At 42.0% G+C, this 14693-nt stretch overlaps 1 protein-coding gene across 1 annotated transcript in view; it reads right to left on the reverse strand.

Annotated features, from left to right (window-relative positions):
* Positions 1-1200: 1200 nt before the first annotated feature.
* RHOF (ras homolog family member F, filopodia associated) overlaps positions 1201-14693 on the reverse strand; it is a 53527-nt gene continuing 40034 nt past the window's right edge. Inside the window, exons 4-5 of the mRNA XM_083151302.1 lie at positions 8119-8253; positions 1201-3296 (exon numbers count right to left, since the gene is read on the reverse strand). Coding sequence (XP_083007428.1) covers positions 3129-3296; positions 8119-8253 — 303 coding nt within the window. The 3' untranslated portion in view covers positions 1201-3128. The remainder of the gene's footprint in view (positions 3297-8118; positions 8254-14693) is intronic.

The raw sequence follows: 14693 nt of genomic DNA on the forward strand, positions 1-14693 counted from the left end.
TCCCACGTAGTGATCGCTGGTCGCAGGAACATGCTCCTGCGACCAGCTGATTTCCAATGCCGGGCTCCCTGGCAGTTTCTTTTTCATCATATCATATGAGAAGTTGTGAAATTTTCCATTGTTGGTTTTTTTTAAAGCAGGTTTACCAATCCAGATCATGTACAAAAATTATTCAGTACTTGTGTATTATCACAGCGCCCACTAAGCAATTTATTCACTGCTCTCTCAGCCCCGGGGGATCGTATCGCATTGCATTGCATTGCACCTGCCGCAAAATCGCATGCAATTTTATAGGGTGTGTGATGCCATGACATTACCTATACCATAAAATGATTGTATGACATACAGTGATGTTTTAGCCCTAGCCCCCACCCCCCCCACCCCCCCCCCCACCCACACACACACAAGCACACTATCAACGCCACCCCGAAGCGTGGCGAGCAGCGGCGGAACGCGTCCTCCGACTTTTTCATTACCCCACTATCCACGTCGGTGTGGAGTTGAATTCATATAGTGTGGCGAGCGGACGTGGAATACATGTAAAGTAATCCACGTCCGCTCGCCACACTTTGGGCTCGGTGGCTCGCTGTGCTCTCCACACTATATAAAATCAACTCCACGCCGACGTGGATAGTTGGGGAATGAAAAGGTCGGAGGATGCGGTCCGCCGCCACTCGCCACGCTACGGGGTGGCGTTGATAGTGTGGGGGGGGGGGGCCTAAAACATCATTGTATGTCATGCCATGACATTAGCTATACCATAATATCACTGTATCGCACACCCTATATAATCCCATGCAATTTTGCGGGACATGCGATGCGATTTGATGCAATGCCCCGGGGCTGAGAGAGCATGCGATGTGATTTCCCTATGGTGTCGTACGTAGTAAAACTGGGCGCCGTGATAATACACAAGTACCAAAAATTCTTATGAAAAATACAGGTTAATAGTTTTGCTTCGTTAAAAAAAAAAAATCAAAGGATGTATGTGTGCGGGGTTACTCATGGTAGTTTGTATTTTATTGTGAACAAATGTTCTTGTCACCGTAGAGTATTTGCCCAGGAGGATTGTGTTGCTGTTCTGAATAATACTCTCCCCTCTAGAAAACTATGTGCAGTTTAGTCCCTGTACATGTATGACATTTCACATACTTCTCAACAAATTTAAAAGATGAAATATATATCCAATTTTATTTAAAAAAAAAAAATAGCCCATGTACAATAAATAGAAGATAGTTTTAACCCCATAATCTGTACTCTAATTCATGTTTAGGGTTGGGAATGAAATGCTGCTGGGTAGAATCATGAGTCGCGACTTTAATACACAATGTGGCTGTTGGGTTTCTGAGGGTCAGGATTCTGAATATATCTCTATTCCTTTTGTTTTAAACAATAAATCAAAACATGAAGAAAAACATTACATTTGTCATTGAACCAATTAAAAGGATATGATTTATGCTGCATCATCCCAACAGTAACCGCCCCAAAAAAGTGCATATATTTTCAGCATAGAACAAAATCACTGAATTCCCAAAAAATTCAAAAAGTCAAAAGACTGAGTTTTGCACTACTCAGACTATAAAGCTGTACCCCCTCCCCCACTTCTACTTTACAAATTGTATTTATTTAAACCTCAATCAATTAGCCCTTTAATTGGGTAGACAGTGAGCAATATACCAACAGATTGGACTACAGTACTTACAAAGTTAAGCTTACATACTGTCGCATGTTATGTGCTGCACAGCAAACATGACAATATCGCTAGAGTTATGTATTATGCTAATAAAAGGACAGAACATGATTTTTCTGTCCTTCATTAATATCTCTCCAGCGTGTGTAGGAATGTGGGCTGATGGGATTTGTTCTAATGTCAAATCAAATCCCCCTGTCACTCGAGTGCATGCATTCCCAACCACGGTCCTCAAGGCACACCAACAGTGCAGGTTTTGTAGATATCCAGGCTTGAGCACAGGTGACTTAATCAGTATCTGAGGGATTCTGATTAAACCATCTGTGCTCAAGCCTGGATATCACTAAAACCTGCACTGTTGGTGTGCCTTGAGGACCGTGGTTGGGAATGCCTGCTCTAGTGTGTACCCAGCTTTACACAACAATGCTCTTCATACGCCAGGCATGTCTAAACTGTGGCCCTCCAGCTGTTGTGAAATGCTACATCCCAGCATGCCTTGCCATATTTTTAGCATTCTCTAATAGCAAAACTGTGGCAAGGCATGATGGGACTTGTAGTTTCACAGCAGCTGAAGGGCCATAGTTTGGACATGCCTAACCTATGCCATCTGAAGGAGATGCTTTGTTACTCTGAAATAAAATGGCTATTGGATCTGGATACACTTTCCACAAACATTTGTGGTAAATACTCCTGCACCAAGCTGTCAGGTTTTTCTAACCAAAGGCAAAAATTGGAAACAGTAAAAAATGAACCCCCCCAAAAAATAAAAAACCTGCCATAAGCCTCTTATCCAATAGCAAGTGGAGAAAACCTGACAGCTTCAGCACTCTGGTACATTCCGGTCAATTTTACAAACTCTTCCAGCCCTCCTGGTGGTACATATGTTTGTGCTGACAATGGAAAAACTCTCAAACTGTTATTCTACTTGTTCCATTAATTGAAAGATATGGCTTGGATTCATGTTTCTTCCAAATGTTGCCAATAGATACATACGGATTTCCCCTCTTCTACTTGGGCAAGATGGTTCATTCCTGGTAACAAACACAAGCCTTAAGTATTGTTGGGAGCCAACAGCCACTGTGTCCCAGGAAACTTCTACCATTCTTCTTCAGCATGTTGGTCCCGCCCACACAAGGCTTTTATTGTAATCTATGAAGCTTCTCATAAACAGGGCTGACCAGCATAATCCAGTGAAAAAGCATCACCTTGCCGGTTGTGAGTTATGTGCACGATAGATCTCCAGCTACCCGAACACTTTCATTACACCATCAGTATGCAAGTCAGAGATGCAGGGTCACCATTCTCTTTTCATAAAAACTTTACTAATTGCCTTAAAGAGACACGGACTGGAAAATACTTGGTAGTTAAAATGACATCTATTTACAATAAAACAGTCTGGATACTTTGGGTCATCATGATACTGCCGACTTCTAGAGTCTCAGAGAAGCAGACAGTTCCTGCTTTTCTTTTTCATCCTCTGTTCCTTTTTCATGCCATTCAGTGCGATCAGTGTGGCTTCTCTAAAAACATTCTCAACATTTTCCTGAAACTTGGCTGAACATTCAAGGTAGTCCTCGGCTTGTATGGTTTTGCCTGTTGCTTCTCCCTGTAAAAACAGGTAATCATTTACAGATCATGTGGGGGCATGAACGATCTTAATATGTTCGGTACATTGTAATTTATGATTTATAAGAAATGAAACCACTAAAGAGAAAACAATTATAACAAATTAAAATATTGCTATTCATCCTAATATTAAAACAACAACTAGATTAATGAACATCCTCGGTAAATGGAATCCAAGTGTCTGATTACTAATAATTGCCCAGGACATTGTGGTCGGGTTATTCAATGATAAATCACTGATGCTCATTCACAATAGTGGATCAATCTGGATAAAATAGTCTACCAGTTTCATCCCTGTTACAACAGAGGGTTCTTGCCTTCCTTTTATTGTACTGGATGAAGATGTACAAGGAAAAGGGTGTTTTATTACTGGTTAGTGTTAACCCATATTCCCAACAATGCAACTATTGTGAAGGGGAAGTTAGTGGCTGGTTTTCTCATGCACAGTCTTTATGAATAATGAGGTTGTGGGCTGAAATAACCAACATAAAGAGAAAGATGGTTACAACATGAGCCCTCTTGCACAATTAAAATTTTAGCTAACCTGAATCATAGCCCGCGAGAAGTCTAATGTTTGAGAAGAGGGGTTCTCAAACTCGGTACTTAGGGCCCCACACGGTTCACTTTCCAGGTCACTCAGCAGGTGCAGAATTACTTATTGACACACTTTAAAACAAAAAAATCCACAGGTGGAGCTAATTATTTCACTTGATTCTGTGAGGAGACCTGCAAAACATGCACTGTGTGGGGTCCTGAGGACCGAGTTTGAGAACCTGTGTTTTAGACAAAGATAATGACACCACTCTCAGATTTTGAAATCTTCAGATGATGAAATCGGCATATTTTATAGAGATGTGGAATGTAGTTGTTATTCCTGCATTCAGACACTAAAGGCACCCTTCCACTAGTGCGAGTTAGGCCCTTTTCATGCAATTCAGAGGATGGAAAGCACAGGCAACTTTATTTATATCACAGTCAATTTAATTTAACCATTTGGGTTCCACTTTGGGTATCGTTAAAACCTGGACTGCAAAAGGTGGAGCTTGGCAAAGTCTGGTCTAAGCTATTTTACAGTCTAGTATGCAACAGACGTTCACAGAGCTGTATATAACAAATATGCAGCCACACATCACAAATGTCAGCTAATATTATCCACTGTATTCACATATCAGCTCCCTGGTTTAGACCCGGCTTACATGAATCATCCACATTCTCAGATAGGAGACAAAAGCATGCCAAACATACACAGAAAAACCACAGGACGGGATGGTGGGAGTAAATTCTGAATCATACATGACACATTTCGCTATTACATTTCATAGGTTACTGTGATGGTTTTACAAGAGCTCATTGTATAGGACACTGCTCCTAATGCTAACTTTATTTGCTTACAACTCCCATAATGTAGGATTTGTGCTTTATAAGAACCAGGAATGTTTGTCTCTGGTACTGATTTTTTGTAAATCTATTTCTAGATCAGTCCTTAACCCTTACGTTTTCCCAGCAGGTCATGTTTTGTGGATTCCTGTATGCGGAAACAGGTGGAACAATGATTGACCCAGCACAGTAGAATTACACACTTGTTCTACTTGAGGACTGGAGTTGAAAACCACTGTTCTAGAACATTGAAAAGCTACAACATACTCCACTAAACAACATAAGCCTTAGATAACAAGGGACAACTATTCCCACAGCAGTTTTTTGTGACTTCCAAATGTGGAAAGTTGAAATGACATGTCTAGTTCTTGCTGCCATACTGTGACAAAGCCGCATACACTAGACAATATTTTAAAAAGATATTGCTCAGAAGGGTCCTGGATTAACCAGGACCGCTTGCTGAGGGAGAGCGATAAGGGATGCAGGAAGACAGGTAAGCGTGTATCGCTGGTAGGATGGGACACCAGCCTCCCACGACACGTTCACCTAAACACCGGACTGTACCTTGTGACTGCTTACCCCCAGCTTACTGCCCCGATCACCTATCCTAATTTGCCCCACACGGACCCCAGCCCCATCCACTTGCCCTGGACATTGACAGCACAAGTGAATAAAACCCTGGATAAAAAGCACAGCATCTCATAGTCTTTATTAAATATATATTGAGTCACCAATCGTACTGCAGAAAATCTCCACCTAGAGTCCCTTATTTTGGTTTACTCGCAAAGGCAAATTCCTTCTCAAATGGATAAAACCATGTGCACTGCACGTGAATACTAAGAGGTAGTAGAAGCTGGCTCACTTCTCCACTCTTTTCACTGCCTCCCGCAGAACAGTCTCCTGCCTCAGCAGTAGAAAGAAAGAAGTAATAATGCCACTGTATAGGTCATTGGTATGACCTCACCTAGAGTATTGTGTTTGTGTCTGGAGGTCATATCTCCAGAAGGATATAAATACATTAGAGACTGTACAAAGAAGGGCAACTAAAATGGTGCATGGCCTACATCACAAAACATACCAGGAAAGACTAAAATATCTTAATATGTATACTTTGGAGCAGAGAAGGGAAAGGGGGGACATGATAGAAACTTTCAAATATATCAAGGGCTTTAACAAGGTACAGGTGGGAGACATTCTTCACAGGAAGAGGAGCAGCAGAACAAGAGGACATGCACTGAAACTAGAGGGAGGAAGATTCAGGGGAAATTTGAGGAAGAATTACTTCACAGAAAGAGTAGTAGATAAGTGGAATAGCCTCCCATCAGAGGTGGTAGAGGCAAATACAGTGGTACAATTTAAACATGCTTGGGATAGGCATATTGATATCCTTACAAAAAAATAAGGATCAAATATGGTTTGAGGTAACATGTTTATAAAAGACCCTCTGCCTGGGGTCGGCACCTGGAGACGCTAGTGCCAGCGGGACACAACAGCCTACCCGGTCGTGGCAGCTTTGGTACTGGCGAGGCAGCGCCCATCGGTCAGGAAGAATAGAGGAGCCTGTAGATGCCGTCCTGCACTGGGTCTAGTGAGTAGCTGAGCAGCTGCACAGTGCTGGTCTGCTCTGTGGGTAGAGGGGCAGGAGCCGCAGGGCTGGAGGCTGTTCGGCTGGCTAGTGACTGCAGTGCCCTATGTGGTGGGGGGGTATCAAAATGGCACAGTATTTTCTCCTCAGTGCCAGACTGGTGCCAGACTCATAGGCTGCTTTTTGGTATTGGCAGTAATGTGTAATGGGCATTACAGGGTAACTTTTTGATGTCCCTGTTTATGGAGCATATTGGGAATTTTGTCTCAATCCCTGTGGCATTATGTGAATTTTGGCATTATACAGTATTGGTTAATTATTAAAAGTTAACCATTTCATTTACTAGGCCTTTATACCGTTATGTGATGCACAAAATTCTTTTGCCACACACAGCCTTCATAAAATTAGAAGGAACATTGATGCCAATGCCAGAAGCAAAACATCAACTAGAATGCAGAAGTTAAGTATGCAGGGAGCATTTGCGGCAGCCAGGGGAAGTGTGTGTGTGTGTGTGTGTGTGTGTGTGTGTGTGTGTGTGTGTGTGTGTGTGTGTGTGTGTGTGTGTGTGTGTGTGTGTGTGTGTGTGTGTGTGTGTGTGTGTGTGTGGGGGGGGGGGGGGGGGGGGGGGGGGGGGCACTTTAGGCTCTAGTGAGGGGACTTCATGTAAAGGACCACATACATCAGCAATTGATTGTGACAATTTTCAGATATGGAGATGATTGCCACAATTAATTTTAGATGTGTGGGCTCCCCCTTTTGGCAATCCCAATCAAAATCGCCAATCGATTGCTTAATCAGGTTTTTAAACATGTTTAATAATCTGGTATTATCTGCAGATCTTTTTTATATGTGTGGGCATTCCCAATTCGTCTTCTTCATCTATTATGAACAGCTGAAATGACAATCGATTGGGGCAATTTCCAGATATGAAGATGCAATCTTTAGATGGAAAAATCTGCCGATCACTGAAATAAATCTGTAATGTGTGGGCAAAGTCAGATAGATTGTAAAATCCATTTATCTGGCCAAAATATCCCTATATCTGGAAATCCATAAATTGTGATTGCTGATGTATGGGGCCCATTAGGCTGCAGGGTGATTAAGGGTAGAGGCATTTAAAGTGGGGGGTTCCCTCCTTCTGGATGCTGGTGTCTGTATTCTGACAGTTGGTCATCCATATATTTCCCCAATAAGATGAACGTCTAATGGGCCCCATACATCAGCAATCACAATTTATGGATTTTCAGATATAGGGATATTTTGGCCAGATAAATGGATTTTACAATCTATCTGACTTTGCCCACACATTACAGATTTATTTCAGTGATCGGCAGATTTTTCCATCTAAAGATTGCATCTTCATATCTGGAAATTGCCCCAATCGATTGTCATTTCAGCTGTTCATAATGTAAATACATGAAGACGAATTGGGAATACCCACACATATAAAAAAGATCTGCAGATAATACCAGATTATTAAACATGTTTAAAAACCTGATTAAGCAATCGATTGGCGATTTTGATTGGGATTGCCAAAAGGGAGAGCCCACACATCTAAAATTAATTGTGGCAATCATCTCCATATCTGAAAATTGTCACAATTAATTGCTGATGTATGGGGCCCTTAACTATTCTAAAAGCTGTTGCCCGCTGACGGGTTTACTGCCACATACAAGAGTTTGCCATTCGGAATACCTACCTGGTAAAACATTTTTAAGTATAAACTAGCTTTAGAATGGCCTTATCAAGAGGTACATTACCCCATGATATATCATTATTCTCTAAGTCTAAGGACTGCCCCTTAAATGGAATCCACTACAAGTCTCTCTGTTCTATTTACCTGAAAGTATGTGATTGGTTCCAGCTGAGAAGATTTAAGTTTGCGCAGGCGTTCTTTGTCCATGCGCAGATCTGTTTTACAGCCAATCAGCACAATAGGCACACCTTGGCAGAAGTGATGCACTTCAGGATACCACTGAAAGACAAAAAAGGCATAACAGGGGTTAAAGCGCACCCATTAATAAATTCAGATATTACACTTTGTTAAATGGTATTATTAATTGGAATACCTATCATTTCAAGAGTGTTAGCTATATCTGAAAAGGCGTGTTGGTGAAGGTGTTCTGTTGCATTTAGAACAAACATTTATAGGAGTAAACAATTAGCCATGGTAATTTACAGCGCCCAGTAATAAACATCCCACAGAACCCAATTTTTTCAGGAAAATACATTGGTCCAAGACATTATCCCAGATCCTATGTCTTTCTCCCAAAACAGGACATTTATTGCAGTAGGAAATTTCTAGTGGGCTAGTGGGTATTGGAATACTCCTCCTAAACCAGTCTCCAATTTGCAGCAGAAAAGTACTGCTGCTAATTAGCTTGTGCATAACAATAGGATAGGTTGGGGGGGGGGGGAGAGAGATACGATGGATACCCGCATTTTTCACCTGTCCGGTTTTGCATGCAATGGGGGGGTGTATGTCTATAGTGAAGTTTATTGATCATCTAAGTTTATTGATCATCTAAACAGATCACATTTGGTGCATCACTGTATGGGTATTATGTGGTGACTAGCCCAGGTCATTGTTCTACCTTCACTCTAACATATGGTAGCCTGCCCTGCCCACCTTATTGCAGTCCCAACACACACCCTTTCCCTACAGATAAGTTGCTGTTTTGGTAAGGAGATCATAATGACCTTATTGCATGTACCATTAACATTAGCAACTGCTGACAGCTATTACTGTTTGTACACTCCATTTGTAATAAATAACAAAAAGTGGCTCATCATCCTACAGTATATAGCCTATACCAGGGCTTGACAAATTTTTCTAAAATCTAGGAGCCAGGACAAAAGTGTAGGAGCCAGACAAACTAAATCGCCCCCAAAAAATAAAAAGACTGAAAACTTGAACAAGGTGTACTTTAATTAAAGCAGCATGAAACAGGACATGCAAATAACAATAATGCCTATCACTAATGAACCTATTTGTTGTGTTTGTGTCCATGTACATGGCGTGTTCCTTTGGAGTTGAAGTACCACCTGTCAACAGACATGTCAGGATCGAAATCTTCAGTAGATGGACCGTTCATATGGATCATCATCAGGTCACCTAAACTTTCCTCTTGCATGGATGATCTTAGCTTGTTTTTAATGACATTCATCAGGCTAAATCCTCTCTCACAGGACACCGTGGAAACGGGCAACACAGAGACAATGCACAACAACCTTCCCAGAATCGGAAATCTGTCTGGATTAGTCAGTGATAACTGAAGGAGGTCACTCAGTTTTTTCCCTTTGCCAAGAACTTTGAATTCATACCACTGATTGACTAGATTTGTTTCACAAAAAACTTTATCTTCTGACAGCAATTCTTTAAAATGAAGTGCTATTTTTTTTATTTCAAGGACACCATAACTTTCCAAGCTGCTTTCAGTTGGCCAAGAGAACGAATCGAAAATTGTAGTGCATTTCTCAATTTCTTGCATGCTGAGGAATCTCTCTTTTAAGTATTTGACGGCATTTTCAATTAAATTTTCCTTGTTTAATTGGACAGAAGATGCTTCTGCATTACTTACACCGTGCAGCTGCACATCTTGATACTTCCCAGTTAAAGTAGTAGCATTCAGAAACTTTTCTTCGTAATCTCCATTGGAAGATTTAAGTGATAAAAGAGATGAGATTGTGTTTTTAACATGCATCTCTACTGTGCTCAGAAAAAGCTCTTCTCTTTGAAACAAGAGTGAAATATTTTTGTGTAACACCAGGTAGTCCAGCATGAAGTGCAGCATGTGCACAAATTTGTAATCTGTGAGTTTTTTCAACAATCCTTTTGCAACTGATGAAGTGGTATCATTATGTCCTGCTGCAACACTTTCCAGATGAATGGTGACACACTTCCAATCTGTAACAAGGGCTGAGAGAGCACCCACCTTGCTTGCAACCCACCGTACATTATGCAAGTATTGAAACTTTTTAATCTTGAGTTCCAGGTTTTCAGCAACAATTTTTAAATTCTCGCATTCTTTTTGGAGACTGCTGATAGAATTTATACAGCGTCTTCAAGACCATGTCAAGGTCCTGCATGTACTTCACATTTTTGACGGAAGATAGAACACTCAAGTTTAATCTATGTGCAATACAATGGACACCAATAACATGTTTCACTTTTTGCTTAATTTTCTGTACCAGCCCGTTTTCTGCACCGATCATGTTTGCTGCACCGTCCGTTCCAATACCAATTAGAAGTTGATCGTAGAACAGTGATTTTAGAAGGCCAAGTTTTTCTAGTTCCTTCTCCATTGTATTTACGTAGCCTTCTGAAGTAGCACTTTCAAGAGAAACAACTGACAAAAAGGTTTCACATACAGCTTTGTTCTTGATGTATCTCACATACAGGATTAACTCTTCAACATCATTATTATCAGTTGATCCATCAAGTAGTATAGGAACATATTTAGCTTCTTTTAGTTCAGAAATCTAACGATCCTTGATAACGTTTGCAATGGAGGAGATAAATTCTTTACATCTTTTGTCATTGCCATATTCATTTGTTGTTTTAACCCCCAATTTTCTTGACAACTTCAGTAAACCCTCAAAATCAGAAAAGGGCTTGTTATTTTTTGCTATGTAGTAGGCCACATTAAAAAGAGTTTTTAATTGATCAAACATCTTTTCATCCATTTTCTTTATGCATGCAGCCCAAGGAGTAGCTTCTGGAGCAAGTTGCGCATCTCGAGCTTTTACACACTTTTGATGCTGGTACGATTTTTGATGCTTTCGAAAGCTGTCCATCTTGAATGGCCCTGAATAACCTTGGACTATCTTTGAATTTCCATCTGCCATTTCAGGAAATGAGGCACACATATCACATTTAGCAATACCGGTAGTCTGATCATAGATCAGCCATGGAAGTTCCTTGCACCATTCGGTTTTGAATTTCCTTCTCCTCAAGGGTTGAACCAGAACTACAGGAGTAGAGGTTGTAGTAGAAGTTGTGCTTGAGCTATTTTCAAAACTTGTGGATGTCGACACCTCAATCTGTTCATCGCAGCTAGTGGAACATATGGGTCTTTCTTCTCTCTCTGTACGTATGGGTCTTTCTTCTCTCTCTGTACATATGGGTCTTTCTTCTCTCTCAGTAGAGTTTAAATTTACTTCAGAAGGCTTAGTAAAAAAATGTGTCAGTCGTAACTGTTTGGGATTTTCATTAATAGCAGTGTTTTTTCCATGTGTACGCTTCATTTTATAGTTGAGCCAAAGATGAAGTGCAAACTGTGTGTAAAAAAAAACAGAACAATTATAACTGATCTATACAAAAACATATGGATCTGTAAGTGTGCTATGCAGCATTCCATTGTGCAATCGCTTAAGGCCTTTGGTATTTCTGTGCCGCCCAGGTTCTGTAGATGGTGGCCTTTGGATGATGCTGCTATGCAGTTGGTTGTATTCCAACAAGCTTCAGAGGGCTCAGGGAGTATGCAGTCCTGTCTGTGGTGCCGACCGTTCCAATGACAGAGAATAGTTGAACATTCACATCAGTCCCTGCCCCAGTGGAGCTTACAATCTATACTCCATACCAAATGTACATGCACACACATTCATTCGGGTTAATTTTGTGAGGAGCCAAATAACCTACCAGTATATTTTTGTATTTGTGGGAGCAGCCAGAAGAAACCCACGCAAGTATGAGGAGAATATACAAACTCCGCACAGTTAGAGCCATGGTGGGAATGGAACCCAAGACCTCAGTGCTGTGAGGCTGTAATGCTAACCTTTACACCCTATAGCACAAGTATAGCTCTTTTCGGCATAATAATTATTTGACTGCCACACCAAATGTATAGGGATGCATGCACAGGTGGATTTAAAACGGCGGGCCACCAAACACAGATATGCTGCAGAGATTTAGACACAAATATAATTCCTGATCCTCAACTGCAGTCAAACAAGCAATTATTATGCACAGAAGAGCAATATATACTGCATTTCTATAATAAAGCCAGTAACTGGATAATTTCAACTATAATTACTTGACATTATCCAGTTACTGACTTTATTGTAGAAATGCAGTATGTATAGCTCTTTTCTGCATAATAATTACTTATTTGACTGCCACACCACATGTATAGGGATATATGCACAGGTGGATTTAAAACGGCGGGCCACCAAACACAGAGATAAAGCACAATGGAATATGCTGCGCTATATAAGAAACTGTAAATAAATATGCTGCAGAGATTTAATAATGAACACTAATATAATTCCTGATCCTCAACTGCAGTCAAACAAGCTATTACTATGCACATAAGAGCAATATATACTGCATTTCTAGAATAAAGCCAGTAACTGGATAATTTCAACAAAAATGTAGTTGACATTATGCAGTTACTGACTTTTATTGTAGAAATGCAGTATGTATAGCTCTTTTTAGAATTGCAGTGGGAGCAGGGTTTGAACAATGGCAGTTTGCAAAACAGCACCATAACAACCTATGCTTAGTAAATGAACCCCGATTGTCCCTTTCAAAATATCACATTTAAAAAAGAAAAAAACTACTCATTGTCACTATACCAGCTCCTGTGCTTACACCTGATGAGGACGGAGCTGAACTCCACTCAGCAATGCGGGCAAATAGTGTTCACTCTTTGATTTTTTTATGGCAGGGCACATTATACAGTAATAATGCCCCAGTAGTGCCATGCTGCCAATAGTGACACAGATATAATTATCCCAATAGTGCCATCGCCATAATTTCACCAGCATTAACACATATAATCCCCCAGAAGTGACACCCAAGTAATGCCCCCAGCAGTGACACCCAAATAATGCCCCCAGCAGTGACACCCAAATAATGCCCCCAGCAGTGACACCCAAGTAATGCCCCCAGCAGTGACACCCAAGTAATGCCCCCAGCAGTGACACCCAAGTAATGCCCCCGGCAGTGACACCCAAGTAATGCCCCCAGCAGTGACACCCAAGTAATGCCCCCAGCAGTGACACACATGTAATCCCCCCAGCAGTGACACCCATGTAATCCCCCCAGCAGTGACACCCAAGTAATGCCCCCAGCAGTGACACCCAAGTAATGCCCCCAGCAGTGACACACATATAATGCCCCCCCCAGCAGTGACACACATATAATGCCCCCCAGCAGTGACACTAATATAATGCCCCCAGCAGTGACACACATGTAATACCCCCAGCAGTGAAATATACAGTGTATAACACACCCAGCAGTGACAGAGATGTAGTGCACTAGTAATGCTCACCGCACCGCCCTCTTCTGCTGAGGGGAGAAGCAGAGATTGCACTTTTCCCACCAATGACCCCGGCAGCTATTTCAAAATCTGAAGCCAGCTCCTCAGCCAATCACTGACCCCGGCTGCTAGCAGCAGAGCTCCGATTGGCGGGTGCTTTCAAATATAGACTATACTTACAGTTCGTTACAAAATGGCCACGGCGCAGCACCCTGCAAAATAAACGTAATAGGAATCGGGTCCGCAGCTGAGCGCTGCGGATGTCAGTGCAGGAGCTGGTGTCAGTAACATTCACTGCTCCAGCGCTGTGTGATTTGTCCCCCTAGCTGAATGCGGCTCCCCCACTGCCCGCATAGCAGATCAGATACCTGCGGGTGTCAGCTGTGTGCAGTAGCCGGCTATTTGAATTCGGATCACTAGTAGCCGGCCACCGCAGGAGCTGGAGTAGTGTCTGTTAAGCCAAGTGTCCTGCGCCCTCCCCAGCAGCACTCCGCTTAGTTATGCCGGAGTGGAATTCAAATAGCCGGCGTAACAGCTGACACCCGCAGGTATCTGATCTGCTATGCGGGCAGTGGGGGAGCCGCATTCAGCTAGGCTAGGGGGACAAATCACACAGCGCAGGAGCTGGAGCAGTGAATGTTACTGACAGTAGCTCCTGCGCTAACACCAGCTCCTGCGCTGACACCCGCGGCGCTCAGCTATGCGGGCAGGGGGGGGGGAGCGGGATTCCAATAGCCGGCAAATGAGACACACCACTGTCGCAGCTCTACCTATCACCTCAATAGACGGCAGGCGTCAGGTGACATCCCGCAGAATCTAGTCGCCAGACAGAAAAATCTGGTCGCCATGGCGACCTGGCGACGGGGTTTGTCGAGCCCTGGCCTATACATACAATGTAAAGTTTCAACAGGTCCCTATGAGTGCCAACATTGCCGTGAGCGATCCTCAAAATATCTGTCAAAAATGCCAGCATCGCTCACAGCGACTGTTCTTTTAGTATAAATACAAATACAGCCAAGTCCATTCATTGAAGTTTAGTTACATTTTAGAACCAAAAAAAAAAGAACAGTCGCAGTGAGTGAAGCTGGCATTTTTAACAGATATTTTGATATGATATCTTTCACAGCAAACCTATGACTAATTCCCATGGCAC

Source organism: Crinia signifera, chromosome 1 (genome assembly GCF_055691185.1).
Source record: "Crinia signifera chromosome 1, ASM5569118v1, whole genome shotgun sequence".
Taxonomy (NCBI): domain Eukaryota; kingdom Metazoa; phylum Chordata; class Amphibia; order Anura; family Myobatrachidae; genus Crinia; species Crinia signifera.